At 42.7% G+C, this 18,701-nt stretch overlaps 1 protein-coding gene across 5 annotated transcripts in view; it reads left to right on the forward strand.

Moving 5' to 3' along the window:
* The window catches only part of ntng1a (netrin g1a), a 94,147-nt gene that overhangs the window by 48,293 nt on the left and 27,153 nt on the right, over window positions 1-18,701 (forward strand). For all 5 annotated transcript variants that reach the window (XM_068581491.1, XM_068581493.1, XM_068581490.1 and 2 more), the window contains exon 4: window positions 16,542-16,714. In XM_068581491.1, coding sequence (XP_068437592.1) covers window positions 16,542-16,714 — 173 coding nt within the window. The remainder of the gene's footprint in view (window positions 1-16,541; window positions 16,715-18,701) is intronic.

The following is an 18,701-nucleotide window of genomic DNA, read 5'->3' on the forward strand; positions in this document are numbered from 1 at the left end:
GATTCTTGGTGGGTTTTTTTCATATGTGAAACCATCTGGATGTTACAGCAAGGGAAATGTTTGGATTTTTAAAACAATGTTTGACTGCATCAAATGAAGTCTGGCAAACAAAACGAAATATGTTCTAAAAATGGTACGAGATCCATTCCCAGCAGCGCGAATGCCTTCTCGGTAAAACGCTGTAAACTAACGTCACCACCGGCGCATGAATGCGAGTAAAGCCAACGAGGCTGTGAAGGCGTCTAATCGGCATTATTGCGTCATGTAGTCTCTTTTAGCCACTTGTTAACAACCACCTTCTTTTTTTTTGAGATATGTAAAAGCATAAACATTCCCAAGAGGGGCTTTTTACCGATTCAATACTGTTGATTGTTTGAATATCTGAAGCTTGTGTTACTCCACAGACCGCGTCTCAGGCATCGAACCAAAAAAAACAATGACTTCAACAAGAGAGGAAGTAAAAGTGTAAAACAAAGTCAACTCATTTCTGGGTTTTAGAACTCACTCCTGCAGCTCTCGATGAGATAATCGTACGTCTGCGATATCGCGTGTCAAGTGTTAAGCAGAACGCTTTTCTTTTTTCTCCGACGCTAACCATCTGCTGGCTGGAGCGCCATTCACAGCGTACAGACATGCGCATGCCATTGATCCTCTAATCCTACCCTTGTTCAGAAAGGAAAATGTCAAACTATTCCTTGAAGCATCCCGACGACTCTGTCACATTCGTCGGTTGTGGCTGTGCGCGCTGATATCCGAAGGTACGATCAGAGGCATACGCAAGTAAAACAGATGTAAGAGATTAGACAGGCGCTCTCTCCCGCCGTGCACGGGTCATACTAGTGTGCCTCCTAATTGCCGTGTAGTTCAGTGCATGTGTGCGCTGGATGCAGCTGTTTCAACTACAGATCAGCAATTTGGTGAGTGATGGCTCTATCGGATCTCCCCTCAGGGAGGAACAAACAAGAAGTCAATCTGCTTTTTCTCTCTCCCTCCACAGTGCTTGGCTTGCTCTTAGGCCTGCCTGTAGACGACAGATAATCTATTTGTGCTAATTTCATGTTTCTCCCTGCCCACTTCCTCCTTAAATAAGTCATTCCACTTGTCTACCCTCCTTAGTCTCTCTCTCGCTCTCTCTCTCTCGCTCTCTCTCCCAGCAAAGCATCTATTTACCTTCCGCTGTGCTCTGCATTTCAGCTTTAAAATCAGCATTCTGCATTAGTCATTGTGTGGGAGAACGTCACATTTTGTGGGCCGAGCCGAGAGGTCCGGACAACTCGGGCCATCTGTTAGCATCCACGCCACATGTTAGTTTAATGAGGGTTATTAAACGACCTACAGCCTTTTGTTAGTCCAACAAAAAGGACTTAATGGAGATATTTGAGCATAAAAGAGGCTGTGTAAAGCAAATATGGCAAATACATAGATTTGACAAATTGACATAGTGACGTGAATGGAAGTGGAGCAACCTGCGATGACTCATGGTTGCCACTCAAAGGCCAGAGACGCAGAGCGGTTGTAATCATACCCTCGGTTCATTCGGCCCCCGTTTATCAATCTGTCACGTTGCTCTTCACACTTGCAGTTCTTCAAACGCTGTTCCTACTCACACAAAGATGACATCAGCACAATTAGACCATGACGACCCAGATCACCTACATTTCTTTTTTTTAGTAAAGTTAAATGAACCATCAAAAACAAAGGGAACTGAACGAACATTTATAATAAAAGTCATTTTGCAGCAGTAGCTGATTGATGTCCAGGAGTTCCTCACGGTGTCTGGAGTGTCACAACGTATACATACACAACGTACACATATAGGGGGTCACGAGTGAACAGGAGCCATAACTGTCAGATTCATTTAGGGACGTTTAGAGTAATTATTTCCCTCAGAAAATATAATAAACTTTACATAGAAAACCAGTTCCTTAAAATTGTACTTTCCTAAATGTACATTGTCATTCTCCATCACTGCTTCTTAGCACATACATACTGCAACTTAACATTCTTGGTTGTGTTTGTTTTGACAATCGCTGCATACTGTCTGATTGTAGTGAGACTCCTTCTCTGTCTCTGTAGTGATTGATATCACACACACACACACACACACACACACACACACACACAGTAAACACGTTGTTCATTGAGTTCATCCCTTGACCTGTACTCGCCTTCCCCTCCGTTCAGCTTTGACTGGCATTACTCGACACTATTGTCCTGATCAGCTGTTTGACACGTTGGTTGGTGTCACTGAAGGGTCCCTGAACCGTTTGCTTCACTCCATCTCCTTGCATCTGTGGCTCAATCAGTCCACGTCTGCCTCAGACGCCACCAAACAGCCCCGGCTGTCTCCGTTTCCTTTGTCTCTTTCTGGCGTCTTGCATCAACACTCGCGTCACCTGTCGCTGCTGACTTCTGTCCATTTCTCCACCCGTCTACCTTTTTGATCCTCCTGCTTCAGTTCTCCTTTATAGCAGGTGACCTCCATGATTAAGTCTGCCAGGCCAGAGAGCTCAAAAGCTTTGTTTTTTTTTTTCAGTTGGGTCAGAAACTTTTTACTGACCCTGTTCCTATATTCTGTGCCTGCTTGATAAGACTTTGCAAGAGGCACAACAGTGCCAGTTTTTGGGACCAGCCTCCAGCTGCAGAGAAGCATGGGCAAGCTGGTGGGGAGAAAAATCTCCGCGCAAAAAAAAAAACAAAAACGCCCTAATATGATTTATTAGTTCCATTTGTCCTTGTAGCGTTTGGGCCGGCCTCCAACACCTGCAGTCCCCTTCTTGTCCTCTTACGGCTCCTGCCGTGACTTCTCGCTTCTTTAAAATGCTTGCAATGAAAAACAATAATGTGGAATTTGTTTCCAGGGATCTATCATTTACTCGAACATGTCCCCACCTAGAGGCAGCTGTGGCGGGTGTGATTCTGTGTGGAGTATTAACATAGAAGCTGCTCCCCCCCCCTCCTCCCGCCCTTGTGCAATTAATTGTATATTCCCAGCTGCAAAAACCTCCTCGAGCATTACACATGTGAACCGTGAAGGTATGATAGAAAGAGTATGAGTAGAGGGGCGTATTTTTATTTTTTTGAAAGCGATAGGCGGAGGCGGACTATGAGGTGCGTGGCGTTGGCGGCGGTAGAGCGTGGTGCGTCATGACCAGGGGCCACAGCTGCCTGTGCACAGTGCTCTGCGTATGGCTGCTGGCAAGATCGGGCCACCGCCGCCACGTCTGTGTCCTTTATGTACAAAGATGGGGTTTATTTCTGGATGGTGGAGCGAAAATAATCTGCCTGATGATGTTCTTCCTGTCAATCAAACTTTGGTACAGATCATAAATTGACTCTCAGTAAGGAGAGAGACCACGTGTCCATCCTGGCTCTGTGGATGGTCCTCCACTTTGTTCACTTATGAATGGATTATCATAAAAGTTGGTACAGATATTCATGGAGAACTAATGACGGTCCCTTCAGCCGCAGATGTACTTTGTTTTTTGTGCCAATTTCCATCAACCATCATAGGAATAGAGCGGGTAGTATGAGGTCATTGCACCTACATCCTCTGGCAGGTTTGGTCATTTAAGTATCGCGTGTCACGATATAATAAGCCATAACTTATACGATACAATATATTGCAATTTTCTTTTGTATAAATTGAAATGTAAAAATCGAGTTGAACATATCTTGCTGTGCACCACCAGGATAGAAAACTACTTCAAAAAGATATGTGCATTTCCCCATCCCATTTAAAACTGGATAAAAAAATGTTTGGGACATATCATCAATTGCAATAGTCAGCAAAATCAATATCTTTGGCACAGCCCTATTAAAAAGCAAGATTTAAATTTATAGTAGAATATTATAAAATAAACGGTGAGAAGGCTGACAGAGACATATTGTATATAAGCTGCTGGATATTATTACAATCTTTAAGAAATGTCTGACTTGTTCCACATCTATTTCCTGCCAAGAGCGTTTTTAATCAGACCGTGGTGGCTTTGCTTTTCAGCCATTGACCAGGTTTAAACTTGGTGCTGTTGCTGTTCAGCTGTAAAACACCCACAGGGTCACATCTAAGCCTCAGGTACAGCAGCAGGTCTTGTTGAATTACAGTGATTTTATATCCAAGGAGCAACACATCTTTTCCTGAAAGATGTTTGGCATGAACCTGCCAGAGCAGTTAGAATTGGTCTGAAATGTGACGCATTACCAATTCTCTGCATCCTCACCCTGTTTCTTTATATCGTAATTAAATTCCTTTTGTTGTCAGGTGCATAATAAAGATGGCGCTTTAGAAGGGAAGCTCGCGTAACCTGAGGCGTAAACAGCACAGATAATGCAAGTAATCAGGCAAGTTAAATGGCGTTTCATCTTCTTCTCCGGGAGCGTACGACGTCTCACAGAGGAGCTATTAAATCAGCCACTTTTGTCAAATTTAGTTGAAAAGTGATGTTATTTCTGTATAATTAGGTTATATCAATACCCATACGGGGTTTAAATGCACTAAAGAGATAAAAAGCTCAACAAATATATAAACCAATTTAATTTGAAACTACCACATGCTAAACATTCAGACCCGATGCAATGAGGATACAACGTGGAACAAAGGGACAAACAAGTGTTGCTGCTCTGTTGATCAAAATATCACTCGTTTGAATTTTGAATGTGTTTTGTTGCAGCTAGCATAACTTCATTATTTCTGTTCAAGGCCATCTGTCTGTGTAGCACATTTCATCCACCCTGTGTCTTCAGAAGGTGAATATGAGTGCGAGTGCTGAAGAGGACTTTTGAGTCCCAGAATATTTCCACGTATAAACCGCAGAGCTTTCTCAGTGCGGTTACAAACCCTGCTCTGTCTTTCCTCATGCTGACCAGCACTCTCACATACAAATGGAAGGATGAGAGAAGGCTGGATTTTGACTGCTTAGCCTCTATTTGCTGAATTGACCCTTTCCAAAGACAATCCAGCTTAAACCTATTGTATTGTACTTTCATAAGGTCCATGGTATTTATTTTTGATGTATTCCTAACATAAACAGAGGAGTGCTGTTTGAATAAAGTTGGTGCACGCTTTGATAAAGGACGCTGCCTATAGAAACCACTGCAGGCGTACAGTAGTGTGTGTGTGAGGAGAGGCACACAGGTGAAAGTCTTAGCTTTTGAAAAAGATAAAGCTGAAAAATAAAAAGTTTCACTGCAATAAAAGTAGAAGCTTTCTTAACACGATTTTCATTTATTTATTTAGAATAGCAGTAGTAAGTAGACTATCTTCTTTGACAGCAACTTCTTTACAAAAACAACTAGGAAAGTTTAGTTTTTCAGCTAAATTAAAGATAACCAGAAGCCTTTTTGAAAGAAAATATACTTATATTTAACCAAAAGGTCGAACAAACCTTTCACTCAAAAATCTGAATATTTGAACTCATGCATTGTTTACATGCTAGTTTGCGAGCTTGCAGCGTTCCTCTCCATTGCCTCTGTGAGAGGATTGCTCTGTTTCTGCATTGCTGTGCTTGTGTGCACAGCCGAATATCGTGATAAACTAAACGGGAAACCAGTCATTAACATCAGTGTCCAAAGGATCCACGGAAAAAAGGAAATTTACATCGTACACTTTTTTTTTTTCTTTTCACATTTCTTCACGTACCAAAAACCACTGATGTTGGTATTTCACAGTGACGACCGACATGAAAAACAAATCCCTGTGACGTTGTAAACGCTACAGAACCGCTCAGTCGTGAGATAAAATCAAGTACACTGAGAGCTTTATGTACAAATAAAATCCAGCGACTAGCAGCGATGTCACTGACATTGAACCCCCCAGACGGTGGACAAACCAATCCCTGACTATTTATCACAGGCTGGAGGAATCGACCGAGTCCAGAGATATGAGGAGCAAAGCTACAAGTGACATAAAGATTGTATCAGTGGAGCGGAGGACAGGAGGCGCGTCGCCTCAACAGATCCCTTTCCCCTTCTCAGGGATGAAGCAACATCCATTTTTTCACTTCAGAAGGCAAAGTTTACTCTTCAACTTGAGACACTTGTTTCCTTATGGAGGGCTGCCCTGCTGATAATACAGATATTATATTCTGTGCATTTATTTCTCTCCCTGTGGGTTTTCTCGTTGTTAGTAGCTGCACACACAAAAGATTGGAAAGTCATGGACGAGAAGAATGCACTGTTGATGTGCCCTGCATGGCAAGAGGACTCACGCTTCACTGGTTCATATAGAATGCGGTGGCATCATATACAGCCTTCCTACGACTTAGGCTTTTCTCTGTGTGTGTGTGTGTGTGTGTGTGTGTGTGTGTGTGTGTGTGTGTGAGTTTGTGTGAGTGTGTGTGCAAATGGGCTTGCATGCGTGTGTGCATATCCTCCAGGCAATATCCATCCCTTATTTGTTCCATAAATCCAAATCTAGTTCAGCAGGAATTCAATCTAAAATCCCCACATACACACTCATAAAGATAATGCGGGCAGCATCTCTGATTCCCGTCATGATCCATACATTACTACCCCATAGAAAGCAAATGATTAATTACTAACTGTTTACCGTGACGGTACATTAAAATCATGACAATCTCAAAAGGGTACAGTGAGCCATTTTTCTGATCTGATTTCTCATGAAGCCTTTTTACCTCCGAGTAAGGGGCGAGCCAATTTCCCTCCATTGTGCCAGAAAGGGGTCTCAGGCACTGAAACCAGTCATATCCGAGGCGTCCCTCTCTTCCTCACTGTCGACAGAGCACATTCAACATTCATGGGGTGACCCATTTCGTTAATGGAGAGGCCCTTTTTCCCCCCAACGCGTCTTCCCCCTGTCTTTGTGGGCTACGGCGGCCCTCATAATGGGCCCTCCTGTCAGGGTCCCGTGACTAATCCCCTCATTGACCTCTCCTTCACGTGCAGCCTCCACCACCACACGGAGGATTTGGTAACTGGTAGGGTGGAGGAGATGTTTAATCAAGTTTAACCAAGTAGGTACCACACACGTGTACTAACCATGGCTTATTTGCCATCTCCCCAATATGATCCAATATCTACGAGTTAGATATTGTAGAAAGCAATAGTTTCAAACATGTTGGCATTAGATGTACAAAGAAAATCAAACGGAAAAAGGAAAACCAATCAGAAAAACCCAGGGTTTTTACAGAATTGTCCAATACTGACGTCATTGTTTGACGATAGGATGACGTTTTAGTGCAATAAGACAATCTTCTTATGTCACTCTGTGCCTCCACACAGTAATGTGTATCTACTGTATTGCTTTATGGGCGAGTTTTTAGCTATGATCTTAAAATGAATGTGATGACTTATTGATGTGAAAATTACATAAGACCTGACAACTGATTCAAGGGTACCTGAAGGCCTCACCTTGACCCAAATGAAAGAACGTTGTTTGATGAGTTGTAAAGTAATACATAATAATAATAATACCCCCGAAAAAAGAAGCGTTGGCCGCCCTCTCGTCAGTCAGACGTCCTACTGAGCCAGCCATATCGGCATGGGTGACATTAGACGAGCGCCTCGTCAGTGAAGAAAACACCATATGGCAGTATTTCCACACTTAAGCTGAAGCTGCAGATATTGCTAACAGAGGGAGAAGTGTTGAAAGCGTCACCATACTGTTCCTGTTTGTTTAATTCACCTTGTGTGCACACAACACACACACAAACACACACACACACACACAAACGCACGCGCAGTGACATCGCGGATGTGGTAAGATCCCAAAGCTCCCCAAGCGAGATATTTGATTCTGATCTGAAGACGACAGGGAGTGATGAATAAAAACGGCTTGATAATGGGATCATTGAGTCATGAAAAGCGATTGTGAGCGAGTTATCTTTTTGGGAGGGCCAATGAATGCAGTCGCTCATTATGTATGGCCAACCGCCGGCGCTTTGGCCTCCAAGCAGAACAGGAGCATACAAAAGGAGCCGCACTTGACAAAGGAAGGGAAGAATAACAGTCAAACAAAGAAAACGTGATGTTCTGAATGTCCTCAGACCTTTTGCTCTTTGGAGCACGATGGCTCAGTGGTGACGGCTGAGATGAATGGGATTATGGAAGGTGGTGATTGGGATTATGATGCTACATGGTGGTGATTGGGATTATGACGCGAGATGGTGGTGATTGGAGGCTCTCAGCCAATAGGTCCGTCTACAAATAAGTCATTTTCTGTGAGTCCCCGGTGCATGTGCACGCCGTTTGAATCCAGTGTGGGAATGCAGATTCCCGTGCTATTTTTAAGCAGTCAAAACAATTTGACTTGATATTAATAAGTGATACTTTTAAAATGTGTACTGTGCATATTTGGGACAAAACTGAGCAAAGATAATGCTTCATGCTGCTGGAAATAAAACATCATTTTTAAATACAAGATTATGTGGAAAGGATCCATTTGTCTGTTCTTATGCAATTTTTCTTTTTCTTCTTCTGGTTATCACTGCCCCGCTTGGAAGCCTCATCCTACTGTTCAATAACATTCTGGTGACTTCAGAAAGGTCAATTGAAAAGGCTTCCTTGAATTCAAATAAATAAAGATGTGAAATAGTTTTGTGATTCCTACATTTTTAAGATTTTTTTTAGACCAGATTCTGGTGTCCTTGGTTCCATAGAAACGCTGCAGTAAAAAGGCAAACCAGACTTCTGTTAAGCTTTGCTGGCGTGTGGCGCTGAACAGACAGCTCCCATAGAGCGCTCTATATCTCTGCATCCTTTGCTGCAATCGCGTTTGCTTTTGTCTCTCAGATGACATGTTGTGTGTCGATGATGAGCAGGCCAATACTCTAATTTCCCTCTCTTTCCCTCCTTCTCTGCCCAATAAAACAACTATATGCCAGTTTTAAACCTTCTTTTCCCCGATTAAAAAAAATACATCTGCCATGATGAATCAATTCCAATGAACACTTATATAAAATTCCCATCTCTTACATTTTTCGTCCATACTGAACACCGCCCGCCTCCAGTATTGTACATTAAAGCAAACATGCAGTTTTTAGCCGTGTCGATTAGCTGTGATTTTGCTAGCGTGAGGACCCCCATACAAATGCGATAGTGCATCTCAAAGCTATCCTTACGTGAAACTCATTTGAAGAAAACAAAACCCCACATGTTTAACTTCCTTACCGTGACGCGTTGTTGGTCTGCCTGCTTGTGTTGTGGTTTGTGGTGTGTGGCGCTGAACGGACAGCGCGCTTCACCGTGAAGCGCACTTAGCGCGCGCCTTTTACTTTGCTGCAATATTCTGCCACTTAGTTTGCAAAGTAATCTAGCTGCTGCTGACATGTTGAACGCACAGTTCCTCCAATCTTTCTCTTCTGGTTTCTCATGCTCACATAAAACAGATGTTAAAGCAAATCCACTTTTCCAATACAACAGTCAATCTGCAGCAGTAAATCACTTTCAGGGACATTTGCCTAATTTAAATTGTCCCTACCATGGTTTGCAGTCTGCATGGCTGGTACATATTTCACGAACCCAAACATGCAATTACTTTGTGCTGTGCTCTTTCTGTTAATTTGGCAGCACAAAAGTTAAACTCATTAAAGCTTAAAAACTGCCACAATTCTTGCCCACATGTGAACACGCACCAACGAAGCTCTCTTTCTGGATAATCATCTCTGTTGTCGTTCTCTCTCTCTCTCTCTCTCTCTCTCTCTCTCACACACACACACACACACACACACACACACACACACACACACACACACACACACACACACACATGCATGTACTCCTGCAAGCAATTATTTACGTGGCATAACTTTCTCATTAATCGCCATGCAGACTCTGGTTTAGCGTTCCTACTTCTGGTTCATCAGAGGCTGAACACCATTGCTACCCAAGCTACTATAACCCTCGTCCAGGGTTCAAGAGGGAAAAAGTGAACTTCTCTGCTCGCTGGGAAGCTGCCAACATGTTGGGTAATTACACCTGCTCTTTGGGTCCTTCCCTGGTTTCACATTCTGGCCCCTGGTGGTCGCAGCCATGGGAGATGTCTGCTCCAGACTGTGGGATTATGTAACAAGGGATAAGGTTGCCAAAGTTTAATGGTTGGTGACATGAGCCGGCAGCAACAAGATGAAGACAATTAGAACTAGAGGTGGTCAACGCTTTCAGAAACCATTTTGTGATATTTTGTCAAAATTCTCATAACATCTTGCCAACCTTTTCGCTAGATTTAGCAACTTTCTTTGGAAAATGACTCTCATCACTGGGCTTGGTTGTTCGGTTAATGTTAATGTGCTTATTTGAATGTTTTATTTGTATTGAGTAAATTCAATAGTTCACTGCTCTTTCCTGAGATTGCTTGTCATTTAGAAAGTGACACCAGACTTGTACCTTTTTGTATCTTTGTTTTATTCCATACAATTAAAAACACAACATGAAACGCACACACACAAAAAAAACTTAAATAAATTGGTGATGCTGGGTACAAAATGTAAACTTGTTTCCACAAAAATGTTAGATTATTGACAAAAGGTGTGACAGTAGGTGAGGTGTTATGCTGCTACATTAGTCTCTCTGTCTCTCTCACACACACACACACACACACACACACACACACACACACACACACACACACACACAGAGGTCAAATGCAGTCCAACCTCTCCCAGTCTGTGGACTAGCTACCGACCCAAGCGGATCAATGCTGCCGGATCTTTGGGGAGTTACTTCCTTTAAGGGCTCCAGTCAGCGATGGCGCTCATGAAATGACAAGATCGCTTCATATCTCGTCTCCACCTGGCCTCGGCTTGAATCTGTATGGCACCACGCTCCCAGTGATGGAGCTCCCTCTCTCTCTCTCACTCTCTTCCTCTCTCTCTCTCTCCCTCTCTCTCTCCTCCGCAGTGCATTTTCTGTCGCCGGGTCCAATAGTCTTTAGCTGAGAGCAGTATCAGTGAGGCCCAGCATGTCGATTCTATTGAACAGGCTTGGCATGTCACAGGCAGTAAAGACCTCCTGATTGACTCCTGCTTGGATAGCATGTCCACCTGCATACATTAGTAATGCTGAGGATTCGATAGATGGATGGCCCGGATGGATTGATGCAGGCAGATGGCACATTTAGCTCCACGCGGGGAACAGGAGATGGACTGAACTCGTGGTGCAGGATCACTAAATAGTATTGCTCTGCTATCCCGGCTGCTATCGAATGGTTTATATTTTACGTCCCGTTTTTGTTTTGCGAGATTATATTTTTTGGATGTATAATGAAATATTTTTAGGAACACATCAGCTCGCCAAAACAATCATTACAATATTTTAAAGTGCTGCAATTTAATCTCAGAGATTTTTCTGGCTTTTTTTTTTTTTTTAAAGCCATAATTTCCAGCGGTTACAAGCAGCCAGACCAGACCAAAATGTGCACTTTATAAATGATTGAGATGTTCCTGTATGATAGCTCAATATTGTAGAGGTTTTGCCTGACAGCGTTTTCGATGCTGTAAAAGTCTAAAGGAATGTAACTGTGTTCAGACTGCCTCACAATATTCAGCCCATGTACAAACTGTTGATAGTGCCGAGCTATAGATACACTGAGCAGCGCAGCCTCTGAACTATACTTAAACATGTAAATTATTCAGCAATATCTGTAAGCTTACATAAGTTGAACTGCATATGTGTCCACTGAATAAGATGTCTCTTCATGCAGTAGCTCTGTAAATACATGTTTTTCTCAAACCTGAAAAAAAACATTTGCAGAGACGACTAATGCAGAAATTTCACCGTGATGTTCTCACAGCCTCCGCTTTCCTCTAACTGCCCACTTTCTAGTGAGAGGAGGTCTGGCAAAGAAGGATATAATTAAACGGAAGTTGGGGTCTGAGATCCATCCCGGGAGAGCCGGTGCTGATATCTCCCTCCTTCCACTTCCCACAATGCACTGCAGGCCGGGGGGAGAGAGAGAGAGGTAGAGGAGGCAATTAGCAGGTAACACGTTAGCAGACAGGCTGATCTGTTTTAAGCCAATACAGACGTCCGCTGCAAGCTACATGTCAATGGGTAGGAGTTATATGGCTAGAGGGGTGTGTGTGTGTGTGTGTGCGTGTGTGTGCGTCAGTGAGGGGTGTGTGTTATCAGTCTTGTGGGAACACGTTCACATCATCGGTACTCTCCTTCCTTATTGTGACAAAAGGGTGTTTCTGTGTATGTTGTGTAATCATCAATTCCACTGACACATTGTCTGCACACAAACACACGCGTCAAGGCCTTTAAACATTTACTCCTGTGTTTTCTATATTTCATTTTCATCATTCAGCCACTCGCCCTCCAACAGCTTTAAAAAAAAGTGTTTATGAACAAAGTGTTTGACCCAATTGGCTGGCGTATGCAAACACCTGGCCGTTAGATTGAATTTTAATTGCTTCACTTAGTTAACCCACTTAAGGACCATGTTGAGTTTAGTCTGCTCAATTTGTTGGGATCAGCAGCTTTGTGCGTCGGGGATGTTGTAGGCTTGGATTATGGATAATTACTATCAATTAGTGGCTGATACTCTTGGCTTTGAAGCCGCACCGAGCAGAATGGAGCAATGTCGGGGAATGAACTCGGCTGAATGGAATCATGCAGATAATGGCTGGAGTGATTGAGAGGAAAAGGCTGTTTTTTTTTTCTTCTTCTTCTGAGAAACGGAGCATTGTGTCGCTCTGTTTTTGTTGCTGGCATCATCAGAGGGAAGGCGCAATATGTCGTCTGCACCCATGGTGTCAATCAGAATCCCATTACTGCAGAGGTCACCGGCACACTGCTCCAGGTAAGCTAAAGTCTCAGCGGCCTCACATTTCCACCGGGATGAAGAACAATAATACATTTGAGCTCGACAATATCTTCCGTCTCCCACATTTCAAGGAGAACTTTAAACTCTCGTCAAATATGAGAATGTTTGCAGACAAAATGGAATCAAAACTTTTTTTTCCCTGTTTTTTTTTTTTTTTTTTTTCTGCCTGTCTAGCAATTTGAGCTCATAGCCTCATGGGTAATTTTATGAATACATATCAGGACCTTTAGCTCCCAGGCGGTGGCGGGCTCTCTCAATAATGCCTCAAGCAATATCACTTTGAGAGCACCACACAAAAAACAAAGAAGCCTTAGCCCCATGAATATGTATTAGTGGGAGATGCTGGCGCTAACAGGGACAGACTACCAGGTGGATGGAGTAGCAGTGAAGTGGATGATACAAAGGCTGATGAGAAGTTGGGAGGAGACAACCCACCAAGCTTTTAAAGTGAAGCAGGCGCAAAAGGAAATGAAGACACAACACTACGCACAGGGAACCCCGGAGGAAATTTGCTATTAAAATGCTGTTAAATCCACGTTTACTTGGCTCCTTCTCTGAAGCCGTTGTTGCTGGTGCAGCAGTAAGGGAGCCTCCCCCGGTGTTCACATTCAAGAGCCACTGCTGATTGGCAGCAAAACAACACTGGTGGATATGAGGCCCTCAGGGCCTCGCTGGCGGTCTCCATCATTATGCCGGCGGCGCTATCATTTCTGGATGCTGATTAAAATGTTGGCGATGTTAAAAGAAGCTGAAGGTTAAACCACAAAGGGCTCCGTGTGAAGTCGTTTCCCACCACATCATCCTCTGCCCACCACTCTCGCTCTCTCAGACACACACACACACACACACTAAAAAGGCAGACTTTCTATAACGGAGAAGGAAAGAAAGCTCTTTGAACAGGGACTCGATTCTGATCTTGGCTTGATTTTAGCCGCTAATGGACACTGACTCAACTCCAGCCACTTTTTCTCAATCAATTCCCTCTAAGTCTCAGTGGCGACTGGATATTACATATTACTATGATAGCTGTGGACGATGTAGTCCTGTGCTACAAACGGATGTCACAGTGGAGCTCCTCAAAGTGGATTCCTTGAGAGACTCCAATAAAGAAAAGTGTTTTCGCTCCTATTTCTTTGAAAATACTAGTATATACCAGTGCCTGTAGGTTTTGTGTCTGATGTTGTGTTTGGTATTTTTATCTTTGTGATGTTTTTTTTGTCCCCGTTTGTACTCGTAACCGTGTATTTAAAACAACTTTGACTTGCTTGACCAGGCCTCCCGGGCAGAAGACATATGGCATTTCAAAGGGATCTCACTGCTTAAATGTACAAATTGAAAAAGATATTTAAAATACAAAGAGCTGTCTGGATTGCATTTTGTTAGGCAGAAACACCACAGTTGTGTAGTGTGTTAGAGTGTGAGCCGTATGACGGATATGAATATGCTGATTAAAAATATATCTGGCACGAGGAAAGAAATATCAGGTGTAGCCTACTTACTTCTGCATACCTTATGTTTCATAAGCTACTTACTCCAAATATGGCATGCCCAAAATCAGAGCTAATGCTCTGATTAGTGTGGAAAAATATGATATTTCCCAAAAAGCACACGCACACACTGTGTGCTTTTTGGGGATTAGATCAGAGAGTGATTTTAAAGAGTGTGTCTCTTTTACATTTCGTCAACCTGGAAGAGGATCTAAAACCCAACCAGATATCAGACCCCAACCCGAGTCAGCAGACAGCCCTTGAATTTGGGGGGAAGAGCAGATGTGTTAAGGGTACGGGTCAAGGAGCGGTGAGGGGTTTAAGGACTCTGCTTTTTTCCTCCACGTGATTACATTTCTGCTCGGATGAAACTAAGCTGTGGTGGAGCAGATTGGATATTGTAACAGAGGGCCAGACACTGAGGAACCAGACTGTGGGGTATCCGTGTCATCGCTACACAACAACCTCGAAATCACCTGAACTAATGATACATTTTACCGCAATAGTAACGTCTGCCATATTTATTACTGTTAAATTCTGGCTACCATATCTGCAATTTCTGTTACTATAAAAACATGTTTCATTTTGTCTGCCTCCGAGCATTTCATCCCGGAATAAGCGACGCTACAGCTCCATAATTTGAGGATGACTCATGCGTGTCAGAAGTCCGATTTCCAGTTTTTCTTGTGAGTTGCTGTAGTGTTGGCATCGCCGCTGTGTCGTGACTCAGGGTGCGCTTTGGAAACAATAAGGTTATCTTTGAGAATCAAGCATCTTTGTCTGTATGTTTCGGGAGAGCATCGCTTCACATCGCAGCGTTACAGGTGACGCCGTCAGAGAGTCCAGTTCTGGTCCCAACGCTCTCGTACTTGGACATCAGCACAATTACTGAACATACAACAGCCTTTCTAGAAAAAGGAACAAATAATCTTTTGCTTAGACTTCATAATCTAATCATTACATACTATTTAACATGAATAAAGCGTAAAAAACACTTAATTCATCATTTACAAAGCCTATGTAACTGTGTTCATGAATTGCATGAGTGTTCATGTTGAAACAATGCTTTATAAATCTAATTAATTACTAATACTAATACTACGTAATGTGAAGCTATTATACAGTGTTGCCAATGTACTGAGAATTATTCTTTTATTAAAACCATTCAAAAACCCATTGACTATCTTGAAATGCATGATGCTTCATTACAATGTTATTTTACAGAACAAAACATTGACATTTGAACAATTACCATTACTTTTTCCTACACCCTTTTTTTGTTTTAAACCTAAAAAACAAAATAAATCTACGCAGGAAAACTATTTTGAATTGACAAAACATGTGTAAACTGACGTTAGAGGAGCACCTCGAGCGCCCTGGTTGGAGGCAAAGGGCTGCTGACCAGACATCCGTAATTCATGAGTTGGTTCTGAGAATGCGTTGATTGCAATATTATCCAAAAAGAGCTCTTACAATTCTCTGTATTCCTCGGAGTACTTTGTGCTGCAGGAGGATCATAAATTAATTGAGCGGATGGATATCCCCTCAATGCACATCCAGCCACAGCAGAAAATGAATTTGCTGAGTTTATTGTTAAATGAAGGTTCGGGTGAGCAGGATGCGAGTGAGGATTTAGTGCACCTTGAGGGAGTCCCGCTCTCCACACTGGAAATACGCTCCTGAGATCTCATCTCGTATTCATTTGTCACAGCGACCGTAGCCGTGCTGTTGCTCCATGCCGCCCTCTGGCTAGCTCTGAGCTATTCCTGCCGTCGCAGGGCTAAAAGCCTGGGTGCCTTCGCTCTCCCGGCGCTTGTTCCACAATTTAACGTGGCTCGTTTTCCTCAGCTTCCTCTCGCACCTCTTTGTCCCTCTCTCCCTCCTGATCTTCCCTCGTCCATCGACTGTGACCTTACTGCAATTAAGCATCCTCCAGTGGGACAATTAAAACTGAACTACCTTCCCCGAGTGGAGGGGGGAGGGAGGGGACCAGGGAGGAAATAATGATGCCAGATTTGTTCGCGCAACCGCCTGCCTCCCTTGAACTAGCTCCTCTTGAAGTTTGGAGAAGCAACTGTTTTAGCCGCTCCCGACTGTGTTCCAGTGCCACCGTTAGCCAGTCAAGGACACGCTGCCCTTCAGCCGCATTGTCCAACAAAATAAAAGCTGTCGCTTGTTCATTCGGAGCCAGAAAATTCAGTCATGTTGACGCGTTTGTCCTCTTTCAACCCCCCATTCTCCCATCCTCCGCCACCCTTCTCCCTCTTTGACAGGTGCAAGTGCAACCTTCACGCCAACAGCTGTGTATATGACAAAGAGAAGTTGGGCTGCGAGTGTGAACACAACACCACTGGGCCCGACTGTGGCCGCTGTAAGAAGAATTACCAGGGGCGAGCGTGGAGTGCTGGCTCCTACCTGCCCATTCCCAAGGGCACAGCTAATATCTGTGAGTACCCACACACACACACACACACACACACACACACACACACACACACACACACACACACACACACACACACACACACCACAGACAAGTTGAGTAATTAAAATGATGAGTCGCATGACAGCAGGTGTTGGTATAGTTTTTACAAGCTCAAGTCTGTAAAGAATGGAGATTTCCCATGAAATCACACATACACACACACACACACACACATATATATATATATATATATATATATATATATATATATATATATATATATATATATATATATATATATATATATATATATTGAAATCACACATACACACACACACACACACACATATATATATATATATATTGAAATCACACATACACACACACACACACACACACACACACATATATATATATATATATATATATATATATATATATATATATATATATATATTGAAATCACACATACACACACACACACACACGCATATATATATATATTGAAATCACACATACACACACACACACAGACACACATATATATATATATATATATATATATATATATATATATATATATATATATATATATATGTATGTATGTATGTATGTGTGTGTGTGTGTATGTATGTATGTATGTATGTCTGTCTGTCTGTCTGTCTGTCTGTCTGTCTGTCTGTCTGTCTGTCATATATGTATGTTCTGACAATCATCTTGTTAACAGTGAGATATTGAGTTGTGAGGTTAAAAAAAAAAGTGAAGCAATTAACAATGTTTTATTGAGAAGCAAAGACAGTGGTGAGTCGTCGTCATCAAATCCTGTGGAAAACCAATGTCTGTAAATGCAGTTCAGTCAAAGAGTGCACAGTGTGAGCAGGCCGCTCTTCTCTCTGTTCTGTAGGTCTATGGAGCGACGTATAGCCGTATAAAACCCCCAAATCCTCTCAATAGTAGCTCTAATTCAACGTCCAAAATCGTGTTGAATAATGCTGACTATGGGAACTCTGCATTACAAAGAGAGCTGAGTTGGCACGTCACACTGAGAGTCACTGATAGCGAAACCACACAAGCAACAGCACAGCTGCTAAATGTATTAAGATGATACACTGAATTATAGTGTCTAAAACTCTTTCTAATACATGGGAAAGCTCTGCCCCACATTGGCAACTAAATATGCACAAAAACTGCAAATCTAAGTAATGCATTGTTGCAGTGTACAGTAGCTGCTGTAGGTATATAGCCTCTGGGAGACAGAGTCCTCCTACCTGACCTGCACACCAATACAGGTGCAAGAAAAGGCTGCCCAGAGGCAGCAGCAGGCAGATAACCTATGTCTGACTTCATTCGTCGTTACCGTCTTCCCATCCTTTACAAAACACCCACGACACGGAGACAGCGCTTTGGCTGAAAGGACCGAGCACACGCTCTCCTCTGGATGTACAAACCGAGTGTGCAGGGTCATGTTTCAGTTCACTTAAGGTTTCAATTACGAGCTTGGTTTATCTATATTTAAGGGGAAAGGGACTTGCGGACACAAAGTTATAAGCATTGCATTAAGCTGTAATGAAAGAGCAGGAGATATGATGATTTTATGATGAACAAAGCAATGAATATATAAATATATATAGTATATCATTTGTAGTGTTAGAATGTTCCTTCTATTCCCTGATTCAATACTGAAAGTGTGTGTGGTTGGACAAACTGTGATATTACAGACCTGCCTCAGCATGTTAACCGTCATGGACATTGTGTCACACTTTGTGACACTTTTGACACAATTTCCTTATTCCTCTATTTCTTGTTGCTTTTACGTCCCGACTCCCGAGGCGTTTTGTTTTTAAGTTGTGCGTTCGTATGTCTGTTTGTCCGTACGTATTCAAATTCTGTGGGTCAAAGGTCAAAGCACAAAGTCGCTGTGACCTCGGGTCTGGCCCGATCTCGTGAACACAATCGCTCAGGAAAGCTTTGAAAGAATGGTCTCTGTGATCTCACTAAAAAAGTATTT

Source organism: Clinocottus analis, unplaced genomic scaffold (genome assembly GCF_023055335.1).
Source record: "Clinocottus analis isolate CAN_PGR_092001 unplaced genomic scaffold, fCliAna1.0.p SCAF_18, whole genome shotgun sequence".
Classification (NCBI taxonomy): Eukaryota; Metazoa; Chordata; class Actinopteri; order Perciformes; family Cottidae; genus Clinocottus; species Clinocottus analis.